The sequence below is a fragment of the Chiroxiphia lanceolata genome, chromosome Z (assembly GCF_009829145.1).
Source record: "Chiroxiphia lanceolata isolate bChiLan1 chromosome Z, bChiLan1.pri, whole genome shotgun sequence".
Classification (NCBI taxonomy): Eukaryota; Metazoa; Chordata; class Aves; order Passeriformes; family Pipridae; genus Chiroxiphia; species Chiroxiphia lanceolata.
The window spans coordinates 72086964-72113293 of NC_045671.1; the positions used below are offsets into that span (position 1 = coordinate 72086964).

A 26330-nucleotide genomic window follows, 5' to 3' on the forward strand; every position below is an offset into this window, starting at 1 on the left:
GGTATAATTCCCCACATGCCAACAGGTAAAGTCAAATCCAAGCCTTTTCCAGATTAGTGGAGACTAATAAATGTAAACATGATTTCTCAGGGCCCTTCACACATACTGAACGTACTCAACATGATTAAGTGATAAACAACAATGCTGGAGAGTTTGCATTTGGTCGGCTGTAGCAATAACATGATGTCCTGCCAGCAGCAGCACAGAATACAGTGCTGGGAGAGCAGGAAACTAGTGGGAAAAAAAATATGCAAGCCTTGCCCTTTATGCTTTGCTGATGGGGAAAAATAAATAAAGAGCACAACCTTTCACAACGGACTGACTCTGGGATCACTCTGAAGGGCTGCACCATGCACAAAGCAGTAAGGCAAGAAGAGAAGGCTCAACTGCTGCACAGAAAATAGCCCCTCAACAAAATGGGCACTGGTGATTTATCTCTTCAATACTACTCCTGCCACATAGATCTGATACCATAAACCCTTTCTTTTATATCTTAATCCCTTCCCCAGCTTCCAATAAACTAAAAGTATATTGGCCAAAAGGACTGGAGGCTGGATTTGGCCTGAAGAGCCCGGTAGCTGTATGAGCAGGCTCTGATTTCCCAGAAGGTGTAGCATCCTTCCCTCTGTAAAGTTGTTTCTGCTTTATATCAGTAAAAGCAAGAGTGAAACCATGACGAGCCAGTGCTGAGTCTGGGCTTTCTATTTTTAAACAACTGCTCTTGAGTGACTGTCCAGTTTGTGGCTAATTCCCTGCTCCCAGAGGTCAAGAACAAGAAAATATGTCACTGCATGTCCTGCATGAGCCCATGGGACTGTAGGACAAGGAGGGTGGAGAAGTAAGGGAGGTGGACAGTGCATGGCAGGGGAGAGCAGCACCACTGGGCACAGGTGTGCAAAGCACTTCTGAGTCATACTCTGCAGGCAGATGACATCTCAGGCAGCCTCACAAGGAACATGAGGATCTTGGAGAGGGAGATGCCAGCACCAGTTTCACATTTCCCTGCAGGCCAGCAGTTCAATGCCTGAATCAGTACTTTTTTATGCTGTGGCAGGAGAAAAGGTTCTCCCTGGGGTCACACCAAAGCAGTGGTGCTGTTTCTCAGCACTGCTCTCAAGGCATTGGGAAATCTGTCCCGTGAACTTGCATAGTCATGCACTCACTGCACTTGAGTAAACACTGTCCTTTTCTTACTTGGATTAGCTCTGCTCGCTGAAACCACATCCACTTTTTATGCTGGTTGCTTGTACTGTAAACTAAGAGAAGTCTAAAAAAGAACTCAGAAGCCCTTTATTGAGTACCCTGCTAGCTATTTTCTTCTTCCCCATTCCTATATGAATGGATGATAATGTCGTTTGAGGAACTACCACAGAACTCCCATTTTTTTGTCTTTCCTGTCAAACACTGACCTCCTGATGCAGCCCCAGGCTTGCACCCCATAAGCAACCATACAAGCTGAGAGAAGTTCAGCACTCAGAGGTGGCAGCCAGGTGGGAACAGTCAGTGAGACTGAGGCACTAGAAGGGCCATAAAATTTGTGCTTTTCCATGATTTTTGTGACGTATCAGAAGACATACATTTAAATGGCAAATGTTCTTGTACCTCCTCAGGTGAGTACAGGTAAATTAATCTTCCTTGACACAGAGAGCAGGTGAACTGGCTTGCTTTTCTGCCCCTTAAAAGCACACCTTAAATTTACAAGATGTAAGTTATAATAGCAATCTATTTATCAGTAACAACCAAAAATATCTTAAAATAAAAGCCCCGTCAGCAAAAATCGGCACCTTTATCAGACTTATCAAAGAACAAGTTTTACACATAAAAAATGTTATTGTCTGCACGAACAGTCAGGTAACAGCAGTGGAGACCACAGAAATGGTTACATGAGGGAGAAATCAGCCCTTGTCCCAACCCTTGAGGAGAAGAACTTACTAATGTTTTTTCACATGTACCCATGGAGTTCTTATACAGACAAGAGGGGTGCAGCACCTGGGTAGTTGGATATGGGGCAAGGACCATGTCAGCAATCTCTGCACTAGGTCATTTGTAAAGGCACATATCTGGGGGAATAGAAACTGAGAGCAGGTGATGGGGTATATGGTGGTATTTTTCCCTTACACTAATACAGGCTTATACATGCAGGTTAAAAGAAGAATTGCTCTTGAAAACAACTTATATCAGATGGAATCTAACATGAATGAGACAGCAGTGTGTCTTGTTACCTACTCTGCAAATATTGTCACTCAGTCTATACCAGAAAACCAGGCACTAAGGCTCCAGTGCCTTGCCATTCTCTTTGCTCCAGTGGTGTCTTGTTTCCTGCGCAGTAATGGGGCTGCAGAAAAATCACTGCCTCCCACAGTGGTTGTAAGATCCCTTTTCAAAGGCCCTGTGCCTTCTCCCCCATGTGCTTTTACACGCTTTCACATTGCTTGAAGCTGCCAGGGTCAGTTCATTAAAGGCACCAAATCAATTGAGTTCAACACTCCTCCTGCAACTCTGTGTAAGATAACCAGAAATCTGGAAGATGAAACCCAGGAAGTAGGCATCATTTCCAGATGCAAAACTGCTTCCCTCAAATATACACAGAAATTTTTCAGCTTCTACATCTTCTACCAGAGGTTTGGGCTAGCTGTGATATTTAGGGAGCATCAGCAGTTGCCCCAAAACACAGCAAAACAAGCTTAAGGGCAGCATGGTCCTTGAAGTGCCATGGCACCTTCAGAGCTGATAGACTCCTGCAGAAATATGCTGTGAATTTGCAGTGATACTAGATACTAAGATAGTTGTGAGGTGCTTTCTTTAGAACTCGTAACTGTTTCAGTTAGCCTTTATCACCCTCCCCTTCAGGTTATAAAATTCCAAATGCAACAATTATAGTGTGAGGAGGAAGGAACTGACATAAAGCTAATGAATTTATCTGATAGTTTTAATCAAAGTCAGATACAAGGAAATTAATTAATGTTATTGTGCATTATCTGGCTGACCTGAAAAGATCTCATTTTGCTGGAGCTCAATAAAATTTAATATATCTTAATCAATGGTTAAAACGAACTGATGGTCCAGTCTTAGCCCCCAGCGTAATGCCCCAACATAGTCATCTATCTCTAAAATGAACAGAAAATGTTAGGCAACTTGTGACAGGTATTCAGGACCTGAGCTGCACCGAGGAAGTGTGCTTCCCTTCAGCTACAGCTGAAGAAAGAGCTCAGACTGGCTGAGATCAGACACACTCACTGGGTATGTCAGTTGAAAGGTATCAGTTGGAGCTTATCAAGCTCTGGTGGCATACAGTGAGCCAAACAGACCTTGCAGCAAGGCCAAAGTGCAAAATATGTAATGATCCAATCCTTGTTTTGGCTCCAAAGAGACCAGAAAACGTGAATGGGGATGCTGATATCAGAAAAGTGAAGCTGTTAACGCCAGTTTGCGGCAGAAGCTGGGCAGCAACTCCCAACAGTACCCACACCTCCCACTCGAGCAAGAGAATGATTCCCTCTTCCTTTCACCTAGTCTCTTAAGACCATGCCATCAGACTACTTGGCTGAAAGGGACATTTGGGACATTTTCAGAATCTGTGAATTTTTGAGGTGCATATTAGCAAAACATGCAACCAGAGATCGTAAAGATAATGATTTATAGTGGAAACCACATTGTAGGTCACACCAGCACTCCTGGTAGAAAGTGGTGGCAGCATTATCTGGAACAACACTGCTAGTATTCCAAAAGAGATGAGCATAGTAAGCATCACTCTTCATGAAATACAGAATTTGACTCACCTCAAGCAGTTTACAAAGAAAGGCTTCGACCTTCCAAGAAAGTGAGCATACATGTAGCATCTCTCACTTTGAGCAAGGGGAGCCAGTGGAGTTTGTGACCATGCCTGACACAGACATGTACTGTACTAAGACTGGGGTTTGACGTCCTCATCCTGTGTGTGAAATCATGGTGAAACCAGTGACACTCCTAATGTTCCCAGAGCTGAAGAGCTGAACAAAAAAAATACGCTTTTGCTGCATGTCAGGGAGAGATAAAGTGCTGTTTATGTTGAACGCAGATAGCTGCTGATGGACCTTTTGCTGTGCTGATTGAGCTCACTTAGTGAAAATTTGGGTACCTGCACTTAACACATTTCTTGACTATGCAGACTGACCTGTTCACCTGCACTTTCTGCCAGCAAGTGGCTGTAATAACGTCAGTCTTTCATTACACTGCCTTTCTAAAACCTTTTAATAATCATTGGGTCAAATGCATAACCAAAAGTACACAGTGTATGGAGACTTGATTTTTAACCAGTGCCATGTCGTGACCCTGAAACACTGTGTACCTTAGCAACTAAGGCTTTGAATGTGTAGCTAGCAGAGCATGCATGTAAGAGCTGCATGCAAGAGAAACTGGGTTTGACAGAACCTGATTTCTAAAGATCACCTTCCCTCCTCTGGGCTGAGCTGCCCTTCTGCAAATGGACCAACCTGGGGGTGGGGGGGGGGACTGATTTGCACATCACTGGAGTTGTCTCCACTCCCTGCTATGCCCATGGACAAAATGCAGGAAAGGAAGTCTTGGGCTATTAACTTGTTCCTAGCTCCATTGATAGGCTGGTTTTGCAGGCCACTAAAACAGATTCTGAAGGCTCCCAGTATGCACTCCCTTCAGCAGTGTTTCAGCATGGTAAGGATTTCTGGAAGAGGAGATGACTGCAGGTATGACTCCACGCTTGCTAGGAGTCATTGGGAGCTTTTCTAAATTGACTTTAGTGGGATTATGCTTGAAGACACTTGTACAGACAGTATATCCCCCAAGAGCCACCACAAGCAAATCTAGATGTGTGCACAGGCTCCAAAACTAGCTGCTGGGCATGCTTCCATCAGCTCTGAAGATGAAAACCCACTGACAGGCACCACACATCTACCAGGCTCCTCCCAGCCCCTCGCAGGACCTCCTTGAGGCAGGAGTGTTCCTGGGGGTTTTGGTCTGTGTCCCCTGCACCCGCTGCTGTGCCAGCAGCACAGAGACCATGGGGCTGCACCCTCCACACAGGCAGCCAGGCAAGCAGCTGCTCTGCAGCCCCCAGCACGAGTGTGAGCAGCTGGGCGGGCAGGGGGAAAGGACAGCCTCCGACTGCCTCTCCAGCAGTGTGCCCCAGCCACTCCCCTGGAGTTATAAAGAGCTGGAAAGAGGCCAGAGGCATCATGCTCTGTAGGTTACAAATAAAGGTGCTAATTAATGTTTGGGATGTGTATAAAATCTTGAATTCAGCAGAAGACACATTTGCAATACTCCCCTGGCAGACAGGCTCTAAAGAGAAGAAATACTGTGTACGTTGGTGAAGTCCTTGGTGGACACCCAGCTGGCCTCACCCTCAAGCTACTGTCGTAGCACTGTGCCATCCTTTGCACAGAGCAGAAGCTCTGTCCTTGCATGCGCTGGAAAGGGCAGTACTGAGCATTCATGGGGGATGCTGAGAGGCTTTCTAAGATACCTGGAGGACTGGGAAAGCATGAGGAGCTGAAGGTAATAAAAAGAAATACACAAATGGCTCTGAAGCTTTCCTGGCATGCAGGGCATGCAGTTGTAGTGCCCTGACAGTCTCACGTTGGTGCAGCTGTGGCTCAGGGATGGAGCAGAGGGCACTTGGGGGTTACCCAACTCCAGCTGCTGCACAAGGACCTGGGACCTTCTGCAAATTGGGCACTATTCCCACCACACTGAGCCCCGGCTTCCCTTGTTTTGTGTCCTCATTTGCTACAGTGAAATCTAGGCACCAAGTGTATCTCTCTTGGAAGTACCAGGTTACACTCTGGGTACTAAGGGATGCTTTTTGAAATGTAAATTTTTGAAATTCAAGCCATGGGAGGTGTTGCTTACAGCCGAGGCCAAGGGAATCACAAAGCAAGAGAAAACTGATAAGAAGATACAGTCACATTCACAAAAGCAGATTTCTGATGAGAAGAGGAAAATTTGAGTCCTGACAATTCTAATACAAGCCCAAAATGGTTGAAAGCTTTTACTGCACACCTGTGTCTCAAATGCCTTTTGGATACCAAGGAGTGCTCACCTGTATGTGTGCTTTACTGTTGATACATTCGGCCATCATCTCAGACACCCATTTAAAGGGAAAGTTCCTCAGGAAACGTAGCCAGGGCTGAAATAACAACATCAAGGAGGAGAAAGCAGCAGCTCCTCATAAAGTGTGCTTCAGTTTACCACTTGTTTCAAGACTCCAACCTGACGACTGATCCCAGGAATGCTGAGGACACACGGTCCAAACGGAGCCGTCACCAGCTCCCTGGCCAAAGGATGGAAAAAAAATAACCAAGCTACCAGTCTGGCTTTGCTCTAATGTGTGTTTGTGCTCAGCTTCGGGGAAGGGAGTCGGCTAAGTAATTGCAGACCTTGTTTGTGCTTTGTTCTGTCCATGTGACTGCCTGGATCCAGCCCATTTATTCCTGAACCGCTCTGCTCTCACTGCAGTGCCTGCTGCCAAGGTGCACAACTGCCTGTGCAAGAGGCTGCTCCTGCTCCTGCTCCTGCTGCTGCTGCCCCTGCTGCTGCAAGGAGAGGGGGATTTGCTGGGCTGGCTTTGGGGCAGCTCCCCTGGCGCAGTGGAGCAGCTCTGCACTCCCCAGCAGCCTTCGCACTCGGTCGGAGGAGTTAGCCTGAATGGTAAAACATGTTTCCACTTGCCCTGCAGAAAATCCCAGCAGGAAGAAGGAGGGAGCCTGCTCCACAGCAGGCTTTCCACACCCCACGTTTTCTTCACCTCTGACCCAAAGATGAGTCAGCAATGACACAAAAGCGAGACAGAAAAGACAGTTCAAAATTACGCCAGAAACCCTTCCTTTGCACCTCCCCTTCTTCATGCTTACAACGTTCAGAGGATCAGCTTTAAATCTGTGCACCACTTTAATGGCAATTAGACACTTTTTTAAAGTGTTTAAGCAGAATGCATATCACAAATAGGGTTCTACTGGTCACCTGAACAGAGTAAATCTCGTTTTTAACATGCAATCCTTTATTATATTATAAGCCTTCCATCCTCAGTAACTCAGTGTCAGTGATACTCCTGCACAGGTTCAAGCTGTATAGTAGGACACAGAGAGCGTAGGCCAGACCTGCAAAGAAATCTGTTTTCTTGATGCTCCTTCCAGCAGGGATTTTCTTGTGTGTCTGACAGAATGTAAGCACTGTGACATCATACTTGTGTATGTGTCATTCTCACTCTTAGGGTCGTGAGCAGGGACAGAAAAAAAGACTCCAAACAGTGCTGTAGAACTGAAAATCAAAGCTGCAGAGCTTCCAGCATGACATACTACTCTAGAAACCTAAAAGACTTTTTCATAACAAGGAAATGCGGTCATATTTGGAAATGTGAGAGAGAGGGATCATAGGAAGATATACCCTGAGCTCCCATAACATACTGCAAGTGAAACAGCAAATTAATCCAGGGACACACAGTACCAGTGAGCAAAATTCATTAACCTGTCACAGAGGAAAAACATTAAATCTGTAATTTTGCTGTGGTTTTGTTCTCCCCTATAGATATGTTCTTTACTGAGGTGAGCAGATTGCGTTTTACTCTCAGTAAAGCATATTGCAAGTTTAGCAGTGTGTAGTGTTTGGTAAGGGGCTCATATGATCAAGACTTAGACTTTCATTGACTCTCAGACTACTTAAATCAACTATTTACTGTAGCAAATAGTCACCTTAAATGTGTCAGCTGTCTTTGTTCTGTGATTACGTGATTGCTAATTTTTAAAGAAGATCAACATAGACATAGAGAATGATACAGCACCTGACCAAGGAACCATGTGCTCAAGGAGAGCACTGCAAGACACTTATCCATCTGGCTGACATTTGAGAACTATAGACATCTTTGCAAACTATGTCTAAATACTTATGTCTGTGAGTTTCATCACAAAAAAAAAATACATGTAAGTCACTTTTCGTGATTTGCCTAAGTTATATGACAGCTGGCTCTCCTTGCTGCTGAAAAAGTGAATGACCTGAGCTCATTTGCTACCTATAAATAAGCACACATCAGAGCAATTGGGTCTAGTGTTGTAATGAGGCAAATAAAAACTGTCGTAATGGAACAGTATGGCTCGAGAAGGCAATGGGTGTTTTCCCACAGAAGGCAACACACGGAGCATTTTTTTGAGCACATTTTGAGAACACCCTCTATGGGGTTTTGAGAACCCACATGCAACATGAACATCACTGCAGTCTCTGGGACTGACGGCGCCCACGAAAATTTAAAACAATTTAGGAGTAAGGCATGCCTCTGCAAGGGGAGAGAGAAAGGTGGAGTAGGAGCTTTGCAAAAGTTCTGTGTCTGCATTTGCAGGGGCTCTGCCAAATGAAGTGTGTCCTGTAGCCAGAAAAGCATTGGCAGGAGCAAGCATCAGGGGACAATGCTGAGGCAGGGAGGAGAAAGCACCGATCAAAACAGCGCAGCGTGAATATGGGTTTCATGTGAGGCCAAGATGTCTTTAATCAGGCAGGAATGCTTGGGGCACAGAAGACGTTTAATGGCTTTTCGCACACGCAGACCCACGCACTGACTGCAGCAGGAGACAAAAGTGGTGTGGAATGCTCTCTGAACATCTGCAGACCAGGCATTGCTGCCTCTTCACCACAGACACCCTCCAGTCACCCAGTGGGTGAGAGCAGTATAAGCCAGGAGAAGCATATCCTTCATGGGTACACACCTGAAATAAATTTTCAGATGCTTGGCCAGCTATGTCTATTAGCAGGCTCTCATACCTGATCCTTAGTGACACTGAAGGCTGATTTGAGTTCCTCTGGCCTTAAATCTGTCTTTAGGGGCCAGTTGGGAACTAAGATGAAAGAGTGAATTAACTCATGGCAGCCCCAGGAGATTGGTAAAGGAGGATGTGATCTAAGAAGGCTTTCCTCTTCAGTCCATTCTGAGTAGCAACCAGGCAGCTGAATCTCCGTTGGGTATCAAGGCCCCGAAATAAGTATGACTTGACAGCACCTGCAGAATAGGAAGGCTAATAGGTAACTTATGGGTAAAAAAATGGGGTAATTTTGATTTGAAAAGTTTACCAGGAAGCCACTCAGTCCAGCCTCCTCTTCAAAATGGGGCTTATTGTCTCTAAAGTGAGACCAGGACCATTTTCGGTCCCTCTTTGAGTGTCTCCAGGGATGGGGGTAGCAGCCTGTCCCGGTGTTCAATGCCCATCAGGGAAAACTGATTTTCTTTATAGGTTGCTCCAGTTTTCCTTGATGAAGTTTGTGGCATTTTGCCTCTCATTCTCTTGCTGTGCAAGGCCCAGTGGAGCCAGGCTCCCATCTTCACTACAGCCACAGGTTAGGGAGTTGACAGAGGCAACTAATCAAGTACTCCAGTCCCCTCAATGCCTGGACCCACTCCAGGTTATGGGTATCTCTCATCTGCAGGACCCAGGACTCCAGCTGCAGCCTCACCAGTGCTGAGAAGAGAGATAAAGACCATGTCCCTTGAAGCAGACCAGGGTGCAATTTGGTTGCTGGCTGGCCCACTCAGTGTGCTGACCAGCAGGACCCTCACCACCTTCTCTGCACAGAAACTACTTTGGACCAGCAGCCTCCAGCTCACACTGCTGCATGGGGTCATTCCATCCTAAATGACAGACTTGACATTTATTGCCATCAGGGAGCTCTGGCTTGCTGAGGTGAGCGCTGCACTTCTAGGTAAAGATCCCTTCTCAGCAGTCCATCCCCAGACTCTGGACATTCTCATCCCAGCATCCGGCACATTGCCAAGACTGGGACAAATGTCCTAAGCCCTGGGTGGGGGAAATGAGACCCAGTGCACCTATCCTGTGGGCTTCATATGTCCTTTCAACACGTAGTAACTGTGGACCAGCCTGTCTTTCACAGGAAAAGGTTTGTTGCAGAATAAAGTTACTTTTCCCAGTTACAAGCAATGCGTTATGGAGTCTTTTCCAAAGCAATGGGTGAGGGGTATTTCAAAAGCAATGGGACACAGTTATGTGACCCAAGTGAACATTTTCAGATCCATTACTGGTCAGTTCACAACACTTTCAACTTTCATTGTCAGCCATTTTATTAAATATGCATTTTTCACTAGTAAACAATTCCTAGAAAATATTGGTTGTCAGTTTTAGAAACTGACTTCATACTCCCTGAGGAGTTTTGTTATACACAGAATTAAAATCTACCTTAAAAACTTCTCCTTAGTAGAATGCAAATTAGTTGTCCTTTGGTCTTCTTTCCTTTGAGGCACAGCATCCCAGGAGCAGAAGCAGTTTTCTGTTGGCTGATTTCCTCCAGTGTTGCACAGTTAGTTTATTTATTTTTTTTTTTTTAGCAATTAGTTTCTCTGTAGCAGTATCCCCATAATTTTAATATATTTTTACAATGAAATTTTAAAGAAACATTAGAGATACAGTGGGCCTGCAATACTTGGGAAAGATGTTCTGGATCTCAATTTGGCTTTCTTTCTAAAGTAAAGTGAACGCACAGGCAAAATTAATTTTTAACTACATCCAATGGTGCTTTTTCCCTCCACAAACTAGTTTAAAAACTTAATATGTCATGCACTTCACTGTGTCAAAAGACAGAACACAAATAAGCCACTTTCCTCATTTCTCCTTCCTTAAGATTAAATAATTAACCAGGCCCACCCTAAAAATAGCTGCAGACCCACCACACTTGTCTTTAAGGCAGAAGTTTTAATGCTTTTTCACAGAGTGTAGTTATAGAAGGGTGTCAGGGTATCTGAAAGCTCACTTTTGCTCTGAAATGCTGTCTCCAGTTTAGCTGATGCAAGGCTTCAAAACCAGAGATGAAAAAATTACCACGAGCTACAGACTTCGACCTGCAGGCATCACTCACTGAGCACCTGATTCTGTAAGAAAGCTCACTTTGCCTTTGCCTTTCTCTTACCCTAAAGAGAATATGGTGGTGGTTTTGGTCCATAAAGACTGTGGTGACCCAAGGATCTGTTGGGAACACTCGAAGAGTCAAAGTCAACCTGGACACATAAATTCTCTTTGCAGCATCCACACTCTTCTGGCAAGCAAGCCAGATACAAGTGTCATTCACTGCAGTTCTCTTCAAAGACACTACAGAAAGATATGACCAAATGTTCATAGGAAAAAAAGATACAGCAATATCCTTAGGAAAGAACAAAAACCTACATTTTACTAAGACTTGCCAGGACGTTGGTCCCTTGCTGCGTCCTGTAAAATCTTTGGAGGAAAAAAGTCCTTTCTGTGGGAGTAAAATACCCCTCTGTACATAGCCAGTAAGTAAACACACAAGGGCCATATTCTGGGCAGAGGTATAATAATAATAATAGTAATAATAATAATAATAATAGTAGTAGTAATAACAACAACAACAGTAATAATAATAATTAATAATAAACCCTGCTAACTGTCTTGGTTTAAAGGTTAATTTTGAGGCAGGAACTCCAATAAAATGAACTCACTCTCCTTTTATTCCCCACCAATATGGAGAGACAAAATGAGAGCAGGTATAAGTGGAAAAATAACAATTTAATGACGAGGAAATAGCAGCAACCACAAAGATACAAAGGAAACAGCTTACCCACAAAGAGGGGAATTCATCACCCACCTGGACCCCCGGGAACAGAGGGAAAAAGATGGTGGAGGGTCCTCCTTGCCAACCACCCTCCTGTGCCCAGCCAAAGAGGAGAAACAATGGGGAAACAGGGGCAAAAGCTGTCAGCTGTTGGCTCCTCAGCTTGGGGTTCCTGCATGCTCTGGGCTCCCTGCTTACTCACCAACTGTGCTCATCCTCAGTCCCCAGATTTCACACTGCATGCAGCACATGGGACAGGTCTGCCCTACATTTTTCTCTTGTGAAGGGTAAACAGCCCCTAATTTTACAGATAAATAGCTTCCCCAAACTCCACGGTTGTTTTATCTTTCGAGGGGTCACATTTATTAAAGAGCTTGTAGGCCCTGTGAAGAAAATCGTGAACTGCAATCACATACAGCGTGGTTACACTTCAGTTTTATGTTTCTTCTCTCTTTCATTTTTAATTTTGACTGCATTGCTGCCGTGCCTGCAAAACCATGCCTTTGGCTTTTTCAGCCTGCATGACTGCGAGTGTGGGTGACTGCGCATAGTTGGAGTGGCAACCCACATGCTTACAAGATAGATACACTTGTTGGCTAATCATCCTGGCTGAGGGGAGAGAGACAGGACAGCAGCTGAGGCAACTGTGCAAGAATGCAGAGTACCCATCACCGATGCCATGCTGAGTTTCAGTCCCCTGTGCATGCTCGAAAAACTGCAGGAGCGCACAGTGCAATCCTCATTAAAGTAGAAATGGTAGACCATAAGTCTTGGAAGAGCAGTACTCCTTTTCCTACAAAAGAGATGTGCACGAATTCAGCTGTAGAATCAGAAACCCACTTCCCTACTTCCTCTTTCACACAATGTGTAGAAAAATCAGTAGGTGCCAATGAAGGCGTTTTTTTCTTGTGCTGCTGTGTTTTTTGAAGAGAGCTGCACACCATGCCTCCAGAAGAGAATCTGATACTTCAACATGAAGGCTTAGGTGCTGTCTCTAATTAGAAGTATATATCAAAAGTAAATACAGAAACATTTTTCAGGAGGAGCAGCTGAGTAAGGCTGAAGACAATTAAACAATAAGGTAAGAGTTTTTTCTTCCTACCCATCAAATAGAGATGTATCTTGGTCACACTGTGCCCACATCTTCCAAAAGTTGGCACCATGTCCACATCATCCAGCTAAGCAGAGGTACTGTATGTTTCAGATCCTTCAGCAATATGTGCTGCACTGGCACTCTGGGAGTCACAATTCCCATTGTCGTGCAAACAGCAAGGAAAGTCAAGGGTGGTACAAATCCTGAGGGACTCCAAAGCAGCCATGCAGCTTCCCAAGGGAGACTATCACAAAGTGACAAATTTAGCTCTCATCTCATCACACTGAATTGGACAGAGCTACCATCACAGCAGTTTAGCCCAATGTTTACAGTTTCCTAATAAAGTTAAGCACAGCATCGCTCCTTTTCCAGCAGCAGCACAATCTCTGTGAATTACATAAGGGTAGCAGTTTGCAGAACTGCTTTCAGTGGCTGCTCTATCTCTCTGACTTTTCACTCTGCAGTAATATACTGCTGAATAAATACATTCATAAACACCATATTCAGAGGGAAGGTTCTCCTCTGCTGTGCTGGAGTTTCTGGTTCTCTCAGAGGGATGCAAAAATCAGTGGCTCTCAGTGTCCAGACCTGTTTTGTTTATGCCTGAAAAATGATGGTCAGGCAATGAAATCTTGGGGGAATTTGTGATAACAAGAGGCTGACATCCCTCATAGAAAGGGCCAACTTAGAGTTAACTCTAAGTTTCATCCGCATCTCTCTTCAAGCCGCATAGCTATGACTAGTATTTCTGCACGTGTAAAGTGATAGGGCCCAAAATAATGTTGTCTCTGTTGTATGATTTGTGTGGGAGGAAAAAACCCTTCAGGTTTACTCAGCTTTATTTGACATAGTTTTGTCAGCTGTTGGCTCCTTGGGATTCTTGAGTACTCAGTGTTCCCTGCTCACTTACCCACATCAAGGCTCTATAAAATAATACTGTCTTAGCCAAACACCTAAAGAGGAAAGCACTTCTTGAAAACTAATAGAGATGGCATTTTTATGCAGGTAACATTTAATTTTGGTTTCAGACAACAGCTGCCTTCCTGCATCTTTGCTCTAGCCTACGAGTTGGATTCAGTATTTGCTTTTAAAGTCTCCCTTGCCCTCTGTCCTTTCACTATCAGAGAACCTAATGCTTGTCTGGATACAGCCGTATGTACTGAGACCACTCACTAGGCAAAGGGGCCTAAGAGACACCCTGATCACCCTGCCAAGGTGACTTTTAGGTAGTGTAAATCCTGCATCCTTGGGGGATCTTCAACCTGTATAAGGTAGTACAGGCCTCCAGCTGACGAAATTAGATGACACTGGAAAGCACCTGGGCTGGCAACTGGACCTCAAGACCTGATATTTTGTATTTTTGTTAAATTTCCAAATTTAAGGAATTTATACCTCTTCTTTGAACACACCCACATCCTCGTCGTGGTGTACAGCTTCTAACAGAGAGCAGTTCCTGCCACTTATCAAGAGCATACATCAAACTGCAATAATATTTTCCTCAGTAAGCAGTATAGCCCTTCCTGAGTTCTAATATATGACTTAATCAGAATAAAAGGCCTTCCTTCCAGACAAAATTAACAGTGAAGGCTTGCAATGGTCTCCTGCAAAGGACATACTCATTGACATGATCATTGGCCCCTTGCAATTATATCTCTGCCTTTAAAAACAAACAGAATATGCAGCTTTGCCTTCCACTTTACTGAGGTAGAGAGGATCTATGGAAGCAGGCAGCAGGGAGCTGAGCAACCCTCTTCTCAGACATCTTTATACACTTCACCTAGGAACTCTCTTTTTCTGTATTTCTGGAGATTTCTGGTCCTTCTTCAGGGACCTTTTGGATGCGATTTTGACCTGTCTGTGCACTTCCTATGTATCTATTGCCAGTACCTGAATTTTAAGCATTCAGCCTCTAAGCGAGGTATGTTCAAAATATATATTGGTGCCACAGCAGCGCTAGACACAGAAATTCCCAGGGCTGCAGCTTTGTGAAGAATTTCACATAGGGAAAGGATCCCTATGTGCTTGCCCTTTTCTTGCACCCTTCTCTAGACGTCTGCTCTTGGCTACTGAGAGAAAAAAAAATACTAGGTGGGATGGACCTTTTCTTTGAACCTGTACAGTTAAATGTTTCGCTGCACTTCATCCAAAAGTCAAGCTACATTGCTCACTGTTCACATATGTGAGTGCTGCAACAGGTATTTGTCAGTGATCAGGTGTTTCTACACTATCTGCAAGGAAGAAAACACTGGTAACATCTAAATCAAACCACAAAAGTCAGCAGTGACAAAGATGTGTTATGTTGTCTAATCCACCCTGCCAATGTCCAGTACACCATATGACTTTTCTAGGGGTTTTTCTGGTTTACTTTTAACAGTAGTTGTAATGCAGCACAGCAGTGTCCAGCATTGGTACATCTAATTGGTATCTTATAAAAAGAATAAATACGAAGGACTGTTAAAAATAAAAATACACCACAAACAACTGTAAGTAGCTAGGAGGACAGTGAATCTTTTAGGAACAGGTCACATTTCAGAATTAGCATTATCATTTTTCTCCCTTGTTTTAATGTTTTTTTATAACAGACTGGGCACCAATAACAGCATCAAAGTAGGGCATTAGATATTAAAACATATATTCTTAAATATTACCTGTGTTTTCTAGCTATATAGAGTCAGCTTCTGCTACTTGGAGGCTGAAAGTCAGCAAAGAGTGCAAAAAGGAGAAGGGCTGGCATTAGGGCACTTCTAGAAGGGATGATTATTACAGGCAATTAGGCTACACAATTGCCCCAGGAGAGGAAATCATCTGCTGCTAAGAAACAAAGAAACCGTAGTTTCTAGTAGCAGCCCCCAACAGCTGATGTACTGCTGCACTGAAAGGCTTTATATAAGTGTATTTGGTAACCTCAATTGTGGATTATATTCAGTTTTCGTTTCAATAAACAATATGCAACTGGCAGATTAGAATTTTGCTGTGACAGGTGAATCAGGTGGCTGCTTTCTTCTGCACTTGTCATAAAAGGAAATTTTATCTCCGGCTTGTGGAAGGAACTGCAGCTTCTGAAGTTTCCCACTAGTCTTCTGATATTCTCCATAGCTTCAGGGGGTCACGGAGAACCTGTCCATGGTATGGTTTTAGCAGATAAGCAGTTGGCTCAGTGTAGATAAATGAGGTGGGAAATGGGGAGCTCTGAGAGGCTGGGGCACGGAGGAAGCCCTTTCCCCTCCTCAGGGGCAGGAAAGCCGGTGGGCTGGGATCAGCCCCTCAAGATCCCTGGGACTGAAATATCCCTGCAGCCACTACACCTCTGGCGACTCAGAGAGTGACAGACAGTGACACACTTGCTACCTTCTCCTGTTTTAACTTCAGCCCCTGTCAAAGAGGCACTGCAGAAACCTGAAAAGGGCAACCAGACCTTGCAGACCCGGAAAAGCCTGGAGCAGCCTGCTCCTGCACAGGGAAGCTGCACAGATACCTCTGAAGCTGTGGGTGCTGCAGAGGCAGCAATACAGGATGTGAGCCTAAGGGGGAGAAATGCAGGTTTAGGAGGTGAGGAACCAGTTCTTGCAAAATGTCCTCAACCAGCCGAGGCTTGCGCAGTAACGTCAGCACTCCTGGGAGCAGAGCGTGCTCCAGCATCTGCTCCACAGGGTCCTCCTGGAGGGATAATAAACCTGCATGGGTTTATTATCATAATTAACGCCACAATTTGCTTCAAATGACATGCTGCAGTAAGTTGTTAGTAATTCAGGTGAAGGTACAGCGAGGCCAGTCAAATGTTTACCTTGTAAACAAAGCATCATATTATCCCTCGGGTCCATGCGGACGGTCACATGTAACTTGCGTGATGCAGCAGGGTTGTTACAATGGCCACGAGCTCTGGAGCCTGGTTTCACCTGGATGTGTATCTTAATGGCTGATTGTGCATGCTGCCAGATTCTGTTTCTGCAGCTGAATTGTTCAGAAATCCTTTCTCCAGAGATGATTTTCTGGAGCCTGTACTGAGCTATGAGCATACACAGCAGGCTTTGCACCAGTCAGGACACTGAGTTGCTCTGATCTGTCTAGACAACAACTTTTGCAGATCTTGTAGGGCTTGGTTATTTTCAAGAGCTCTGATCCTGTGGCCAGCTGGTTCAAAAATTCATTGTGGAGCTCCACGTATGGTGCTCAGTGCTGCAGTCATAGTCTTAGGACATGTCCTTGTGCCCCCAAACTCCAGTGACCATTTCCACTCCTGATGCCCTCCACTCAGCCACATATCTCCAGCTGCGCTTCTTTAAAAGCGAGTCTCCAGTGCTTCCACATTCTGCCTGGTTAGAGCACCACTAAGCTCCCCTTGCAAACTAGGTACAGAGCAGCCTGTATTTCTTAATGGTTAGATACGGAATAATTAGGGTGCCAAAACTGTATTACACCATTGCTTTGAAAAGTACCATGCTGAGTTGCTTTTACCTGCTTTGTAAGCTACTCTTGCACAACTCCTTCCCTTCTTGCTTGAATAAATTCAGTGCTACCTCATCAGCTCCTGCGCCACAGGGTGCCCAAATCATGGGCCCTTGGTACCAGTGAACTAACAACTGTTGAGAAGCATAGCACGAGACAAATAGTTAATTGAAAATGCAGTCCAGAAGTTTGGGTGGAGGAGGTACAAGAGCTGAGAAACCCTTCACATAGTTTTCCGGGTGTTGCTGTTGTTTTACCACTAAGTGACCTGACCCATGGGAAGTGTACGACACAGGCAGACCTTTGTAGCACAGTATCAGGTTTGTTTGTTGGTTTGTTTGGGTTTTTTTTCTGTTGAAACAGTCAAGCTTGCAGAAAGTGTCAAGCCAGAGAATTCCATTCTGCAGCTGTATTCCAGTGGCAAAATTCCTTCTGACAAAAGATGGAGCAGCGCACAGGGAGACAAAATGCAAGCCTATTTATACAGTGTCAGATTTGAATCATTCCACATCTCCTTCTTGTACACGTATGAATGAGTGTTTATGGGTGAGAAACTATTTTGCATACACGCTATGAGGATATGTGTACTATGTTTAGTTAAATGTAGTGTTTCTCTTCTTGAAGTATGTCTGAATTATTTTATAGGTACAATTGCCATGATTCATTGCTAGTGTTATTTATCTATTTATTTAATTTAGCCACCCAGCTCCTCTAGTGCTTCTCAGGACTTAGCTCTAAATGAGGAATTATTTTACCAATTGCACATATCTTAAAGTGAAGAAAAATATTATAAAATTCAAGATGTACCTTAGCACTGGGACAAAACCACAACATCTTTCCCAATTAAAAAATAGTTTCACATGTGTTACAGGTCATGGAGAACAGCCAGAAAGCTGTTTTAGATGTTATAAAAGCAAAAAAGCAGCACTTCTAAAATTTTATTTAAATCAAGAAACCAGATTCTGAATTGGAAAATATCTCTTTCCAGAGAGCCATGCAGTCTACCTTTGCTGTAAATTAGACTAGCCAGATGGTTAGGGAGACATGGAACAATTTTTGTGGTCACATTTAATAGGCAGAAAGCTTCCTTCTATTGCCTACAACCCGGAAACACAATCAAAAGCACCTGTTTTTAAATTTTTACAATTCAGCCCGACTTCAGAAGGCAGTGACCTATGAAAGGCTGAGCCTGGCATCCGTGGGGGTGAGTGATTCCCATCCCAGACAGGACAGGCTCTGTGCAGCCCATCTATCGTCCCTCTGCAGGAGAGGTAACATCCAAATAACACTGTCATGTAGTACTAGCCACGAGTGCTTGTTATTGCTTTATTCTTCATCACTTTGTTTGAAGGATTTTATAGCACTACAGAGGCAGGGCAGAACGTGAGACAGAGAGCATGTGTACTAGTGAAAAGCACATCTGATTCTCTGGAAAAAGTGAAGTGCTTTGCCATCCTTCCATTTTTAACCACATCTGGCTAGCTTGCACTCCATTCCTCATGTTCCATAAACATGCCTTCAACAGCACAGAACCACCTACATCACGCTTTTTTTTTTTTTTTATTGCATTGACTCTTAAATCCAGAAAAACAGCCTACAGTAAGTAGTTTGCTTTTAACACTGGCAGATGTAAAGCACAGAAACGTTGCACAAGAGCAACAGACACTCTATCACTGGCATGAGATTCCACACTCTGCCATGTGGTAGCTGTAATCTCCTACCATGTCAGGAGGTGCATTACCTTGCACTTATCTAAGTTTTAAAAATTGTTTGTGGCGTCGTAACACCTTAATCCAGGGACTCAGATCTCGGTGTAATGTTTTCTCTCGGGGTACCACCACACTGATGCAGGAAGTCCAGCTGTGTGATGGGTGGCGACAGAAGTGGGCAGGTGGAGACAGAAGTGGGGTCAGCCCCTGCTCTGGCCAGCAGAGGATCCACATGGTGCCCTGCCTGCCCTGTGAGGAGGCACGGCTGTGGGGTGGGACCACCACGGCTCAGGAAGACACCTGCTCCTCAGGCACCAAGGCAATGGGCCAGGCAAGGCTGTCCCAGCACTGCCAGTTGGACGGTGCCAGTCCATTACAAAAAATACCTTTGGCAACACTTCTAGAAATAGTTCCATTCGTCGGTCTTGCCTCAGAAACAATTAAATTCGGCAAGCTGCTGCCAAAGCAGATTTTTAAACCTATTAATTCAAAAGCATGCATTTGTTTAAAGCAAATTGGTATGTGTATTACACTAAAATCTCTTCTTTTGTGAAAAGCAGGCCAAAGTACTTCTCTTCTTTGGTTGCCAAGACTTGCTTATTTACTCTTAATCAGCAAATAATTGTCTGTATGTACCTCAAGTGTGGTCCCGTGAACTGAATGCCCAATAGCAGCTGGAAAGCATCAGAGAGTTCCCTAGAGTATGTCTTCTGGTTTGTTTTTTTCCAAGAGAAGTCCTGTTTGCATGCTCCAAGTTCATATGCTTCTGCCATATGAACCAAAGCAGGTTAGCAGGAGAAGATCCACAGATTCATTCCATCCACTCAACCAATCCAAGCTGAAACACTTAAGGCAGCTGTGCCACACAGTAACACGTCCTTAAGCAGAGAAGACAAACCTGAAGTCTGGCAAGTAAATTTATGGCTACACAGCTAAATAAGTTGATTGGTTGGAGAGTTTTAAGTCTGGGCTCACAGTTAAGCATATTGGTGTCGGAATGTACTTAGTAGGCATCTTGTTTCTGAAACAAAAATTTGAAATATTGGGCCTTGGTTACTTGTTTATGCATTTAAATAGAAATTACTAAACACCACTGCTTTGTGCTGGCTTCAGTAGGATGTGAAAGGTAAATTGCTGTAGCCTGGTACCCCCAAACACGGAGTCGAAAGCAAAACTTAAAATCACCACTCAGAAAATTCCTTACTTCGTGGTGTGGTGGGACATAAAAATTCCTTCTGATGTTGAAATTCATGTTGCATGTTCTTTGTTAAATTTTGTCACTATTCTGCAATGAATTACAGCACCTGGGACTTTCTACCAGGAGTTAAAACATACTTTCTTAAAAAAAAAAAAAAACAACCAAAAACCACACGAAAACAAACAAACCAAAAAACCCCCCACAAAACAAAACAAAACAAAACAAAACAAAACAAAACAAAACACCTCAGTTGTAGCACACGGGAAACATAAAAACAGTAAGTAAACCTTGTGTTATATCTCTATAGTTATCTCTCCAATGCAGGGAAAAAAAAAAAAAACAACAGCTGCACAAACTAGTTTTGAATCAGCAGTGATTCACTGACATTGCAAAGTCATGATTTCAAAGTAAAATCAGTTCTACAGAGAGGATTAGACACACAGAAGAAAATAATTTTGTGTTATTTCCAGGTATAAAAGGAAAATGAGCATGTAGAATAATCATACATCAATATACTGGAAGACTGGAGGAGATATTATAATCACTATAACTGTGATGTTTGGGATCTGATTATACTTTTAAAGACACCAGTACATTCAAATTAATATTTCACATACACTCCAATAGTCTGAATGTTCTGTATAAAGATATTTTACTGCAGAACAATGCAGAATAATAGGAGTATTCGCTCATAAGATAATTATACAGAAAGTATTAACTCAGTTTTTTACAATATCCTATTGTTGCATGTTCAGACATTACCAAGTGAGTAAATCATACCTGACATAACGAAATGGATAAGGAATGAGCAGGAATGAAAAGCAGTTTTCACAAAAACATGTAGAAAGGATGGCTGTGGTGAGGTGCACGTGCTGTCTGTGCAGCTCCATCCCCCTGCCAGTCTTAGATTCTGGCCCCTGTTCTGTGGATGAATACTCGTGAGCACAGCTGTCCACAGTGCATGTCCCCACCAGGAATACAACACTCACAAACATCCTTCTCTGCACATCTCTCCTGCACACACGTGTGATGGCATTTGCTTCCACTGGAAAGATCCTGTCTGCATATTTGCCATCTTTTAACCTGGGAACACACTGCTCTTTCCTCCTGATGCCAGGGGACCTGAGAGCTGGAGTACATAGATTTATTGATATGAGACACGTCTCCCTCACGTGTCAGACAGCAGTGCTATGGCATGTTTCCAACACCAGCATTTTTGCAAAGATTGTCTCCTTGCAGAACATATGTTAATTCAAACAGCCTCCACCTATAACTAGAACTCACCCAGTCTGCAGAACTCTAAGCTCCTTCCCTGAGCATCCAGTGCTATAAGCACTGTTTATAACATGCAGCATATGCACAGATCTTATGCTAACAGTATTCAGTGCAGCAGTTTGCCTGTCTCTTTGTAATACAGCCTTTGCTATCTTCCTTTTTGTATTTCCTACTCAACAGAAAAACAAAATCTTTGCTTACAGCAACTGTGTGTTGGTATTCATACATATATATCCTGGTAAGATGGTAAGTAAGTTAATACAGCACATACTATAACAATCTGGCATCTGAAGAGATCACCATCTACAACCACAAAGAGAGAAAAGTAAAGTGATGCACAGAAGTGCAACAGGAAGAAAACAGAATTAAGAGAAGGAAACCACATGCAAGGGGAAATTCCTGTCAGTCAGTAGTACTATTAGATGGTGAAATAGATACGCAGGCAGAGAAGCACAGACCCATTGCTCAAAAAACCCAAAATGAAACCACATGGATCACTTCATGAAAAAATGTACTCAGAAGTATGGTCAGCACAACGTGAATGTCTATGATTACAATACTGAAATACACAGTTTTTCTTGCCTAGTGGCACACAGGTTTAAGGTTTGATGGATGGCAGAGCCAGAAGTGCCACCACTCTGTGACTCCACTCCATGTCCTGCAGCTTCTACCATGTCCTTCAGCTGGGTCATGTCCTGCAGAACCACCTTTTATATCAACAAATATATCAACCTCACTCTTCTCCCCAGAGCCCCCTGACTCAGCCCATCATGCCACAAACCAAGCCAGCCCTTGAAAACCATGCAGCACAGCTGGGATGTGGGCACCTCAGCAGAGCTCCCAGCAGTCCTGGAAACCTGTAGTGTCTCTCTCCTGGGTACTTCTGTTTCCTGGGAAGGCAAAGTACTCAGGGCACATTGCTTACTGACACAAGAAGTTAGTGTCCCCAGCCTCCAGATCCCTCAGGTACTTGAGAAAACATCCTGGACATCTGGTGAGCCAACCATCTCCCGAGCAGCTGTCCCCACTACAGTCAGCAATACTCAAGTCTACTGTCTAACAACTGTATAGTTGCCCCTTGCACAGTTATATAGCTGAGCACATAAAGATGTAGATACCAGCTGCTGAATTTTTGCTGCATTAAGTAGAGGTGATCATTACAGATATTGGCAGCAGCATGTAACTGGCAAGTTACAGCTGTCTTTGGTTGCACCTCCGTATTAATAACATTTGCAGGCTAATTCAGTTTGGTACTATTTGCATTACAATGCATTTGCATTGGTCTGGAAGGGATTTCAGGAGAATTGTACCTGTCACTAAAATAAGAAATCATGTGCCTCTCACAGGGCACAGCTTACAGCTTCAAAAGGGTGATGGTAAGGCGAAGATCACGCTCCTCTCTACTCAGACACTAGAGAACACATTCCCCCAAGGGTTTTTTGGTGTTGTCTCACTAATTTCATTGTTTGCTGCATAGTATATTTCTTCCATAAAACCTGGAAAGTTAATCTTCTACCAGTTACCACTGTCTACGCCTACTGTCTCAGCAAACAGAGCAGTTATGCATTGTCTCTGTCATACTTTAATGGTCTATGTAATTGTATACATGCTTGAGAACTTCCTTTGGTCTTCTCAGGCTTTTGTTTAAACCAGTCAAGGCTGTAAAGAACTGCCTATATTTCACAGGAAAGTTGATTTCAGGACAGTACACTTTAATCTGTTCTTGGCCCTGAGTACTGATTAGGCCCCAGGCAAAGGACAGAAATATGTTTCTTGGCTGCAAAATGAAGAAACCTGCATTTATTAAGAAAAAAAATATAAAAATGTGTAATAAAGCACCCAGACTTTACATTTTCTGTGTATCAAGGCAACTGCTTTAAAGGCAGTTTCTGTTATCACAGCTGCCAGAGCTGTTCATTCTCCTGCTTCTCTGTGTGACTTCCCTAAAACCACAACTGCTCAAGACAACCCATGTTGAAGTGACCACTTTTCAGCAAATGCTACTGTCAATCACTGCAAGCCAGCCTAAAGGAAATGTAATTGTGATAACTGAATATTTTTTGTGACTATAAAGGAAGTGAGTAGTTTAGTTTTCTTGCTCTCTGGAGGTCTTTACTATGCCATTTTAATATCAAGTCCTGGAGCACTCATACAGTTTATGCACAAAAATGGGGTGATATTTTCCCTTTTAACACAGGGCCAAATCAGCCTGCCCATATTAACTTTCCATGACAGGATCTCTAAAAAGGCCACTTCGTTCTTAAATTGTTTTGGGCTTAATTTGGTGTTGTCATGCAATTAGGTTTTGCAAAATTGGTTTCTGGAGTGACAGCTTCTATTGTTACAGCATATGGCAATCAGAGAGCAGCTTGTGGCAGATGTGATGTTTATTCACCATTTGCTAGTTTTAGATTTAATGATGTCATTCTAATCAAAGCAAATGTTAGATGTGTTTGACATCTAAGGAGTTTCACAGCCCCCCCATCATGTTTAAGCTGCTTCTGTTAAGTGGAAACACGTCAGCTCTAAGTGCATCTAAGTCATATTTAAGAACTAATGATGCAATTTACTGGAGGTCTGTATTCCAAAAATCCATGTTTCCAACATGCATTGTGTTCCTCCAGCAGACTACAAAGACCACCTATTACAATAAGTGAGCTCATTAAGCATGCAGCTCCTCAGTCTTGCAAGCTGTTGCGATAAGCAGCTGTTGCAAGAGGGTAAAAGGTTGAATTATCAACTTGGACAGCACAGCACTTCATTCAGCCAGCCCAGGACAGTATTTGAGCAATAGCTCCATTACTGTGGAGTATACCTCTGACTACAGCACACAAGCAAAGCATCAGTGGTATTTCAGTGACATGCTTCCCCACCCAGCAAGCAAGACACTCCCAGAAATTAATTGTCAAAAATTTATTATGAAAGCTTCAATAGCAGCAAATATTTCAATAAAAGTTATTGCATTATTAAACCAGTTCTGCAGAGTGACCCAAGAGGCCTGTTGAAGTCTGTCTGCTTTGGAATCTCTGTATTTATCTCAGTAACCAGTCCCCAGCAGTCCACCAAATATTGAAACTTTCTCCTGCATGTTTTGCAGACAGCACCAACAGTTCCTAGTTCCAGAACTCTATCCAGTCCTTCTGGAAAGTTTTGGCCCACTTCCCCTGACTTTCTCTCTCCCTTCTGAAACAGCTCCACATGGCTGACAAACTTGCAATACTTCTTTCAGTTCCATGGTATGTCAGCCTCTCCATGGTTGCAGCCTACTGAGGCTCACTGGTGAGGTGAGCTGTTCTCCTCTTTCTCCTCTGTAAGAGCCCACTGCATGCCAGTCTGAGGGACCTTAATCCAGTCTCTTGACCAGGCTAATCCATGGAATCAGCAGCTTGTTGCGCAGTTTGGTGAACCCACACCACGTTGAGAATGCAACAAAGGTTTCAGCCTCCCCAGTGCACAGGGTCACCATCACTCGGGCAGGGTGATGGTTGGCACCCAGTCATTGACATTTCGGCTCTCTTCACAAAACAAGTTCAGGTTTTCAAGAGCTGGGTCCTTCCAGCCTTCTTCACTCGGGTTCTGCCAGAAAGAAAAAAAGTTGCACACCATGAGTGCTGCCCGCTAGCTGAGGTCAGCATAATATTTACAGAAGCATTAGCTTAGGATGCCAGGCACTTCCAGACAGTTTCTCTCCTGACACAGACAAGGCAGGAAGCAGAGATGTTGCCCTTGCGGACAACGGAGGAAACCCACAGTTACGAGAAGTGCTGCCTCCTCCTCCTACTACTACTCAGCTGACTGTCTGTGTGCCAAGCGCCCTTTCTGTGCCCAGAAGAGGACTCGACCACCAGCCGCGGGCGAAGGGGCCGCCCCCGACAGGCTGTCGCCGTGCGGTGCCGAGCCCGGCAGCGGCGGGGGGACAGCGCTCGCCTCCCGCGGGACACCCACCGTGATGAGGATGCAGTGCAGGTCCCGCGGCTCCCCGGACTCCTCGCTGGGCCCCACGATGGCCGCCAGCTTGGCCACGTCGTTCACCCGCACGATGTCGATGTCGTTCTCGCAGCAGAAGGCTTGGATCAGGGTGAAGTGGATCTGCAGGGCGATGTCCCCCTCGTCCTCCTGGTCCGCGGCCAGCACGCAGAACGCGACGTTGTCAGGGTCGCTGTAAGAGGGAAGCGGCGTCTCGATGAGTCCCGCGGCCGGCGCCGGCCACCCCCGCCGCCCCGCCGGGCCGACAGCACATTCCCCCGGTCCCGCCGCCCTACTTACACATTCATCAGCTTGGCCGACTCGTAGACGCCGGCGGTGAGGCAGCCTCGGCGCTGCGCCGACACCAGCAGCTCGTGGAGGGCCGTGCCGGCGCCCTGCATCCTGCGGACCGGGAGAAGGCACAGGGTCAGCGCGGCGCCGCCACCACCGCCACCGCCGCCCCGAGATCGCCCGCTGCGCGCTCCCCCCCGCCACGGCCCACCGCCACCCGCACATACCAGTCGTGGCCCACGGGCGCAGGCTGCTGTCCGTGGATCTCCTCCAGAGTCATGGCAGCGAGTCCCCACAGCGCGGCGGCTCCGTCAGCTGCTCGACAAACGGCTCCTTCTGACAACAGCCCTGAGCGCTCTGAGGCGAAGGTAGCGCGGCCCGCGCTACTTATAGCCCGTGAGGGAACCTCCAGGGCTCCCATTGGTCGGCGGGGGAGAAAGGGGCGGCTTTATTATGCTAATCGGCGCGCGCCGGAGAGGAAGCGCGGGGGGGCGGGGGGAGGGAAGGCGCGGCTCGTGCCGGGAGGCAACGGGGGGGGGAGAGGGGGCGGGGCGCAGGCACGCGCCGCCCCGCCCCGACCGAGCCTGAGGGGACAGCGGGGGGGGGCACCGGCCACAGGGCTGACACTGGCCACAGGGCTGGTATCGGCCACAGGGCTGGTATCGGGCACAGGGCTGCCAGGGGTGACACACCGGTGCCGGGGGTGACACACCGGTGCCAGGGGCGGTGCCACCTGCGCGAGCGGCGGCTCCCTCGCGCAGCGCTCGCCCGGCTG

General features: G+C 45.2%; 1 protein-coding gene across 1 annotated transcript; it reads right to left on the minus strand.

Annotated features, from left to right (window-relative positions):
* Nucleotides 1-24196: 24196 nt before the first annotated feature.
* GADD45G (growth arrest and DNA damage inducible gamma) lies at nt 24197-25910 on the minus strand. Its single transcript, XM_032676668.1, has 4 exons — nt 25783-25910; nt 25565-25666; nt 25244-25457; nt 24197-24874 (listed from the first exon to the last, which is right to left on the minus strand). The coding sequence occupies exons 1-4, from the start codon at nt 25833-25835 to the stop codon at nt 24764-24766; spliced, it is 480 nt and encodes a 159-aa protein (XP_032532559.1). The 5' UTR covers nt 25836-25910; the 3' UTR covers nt 24197-24763.
* Between the last annotated feature and the right edge of the window lie 420 nt (nt 25911-26330).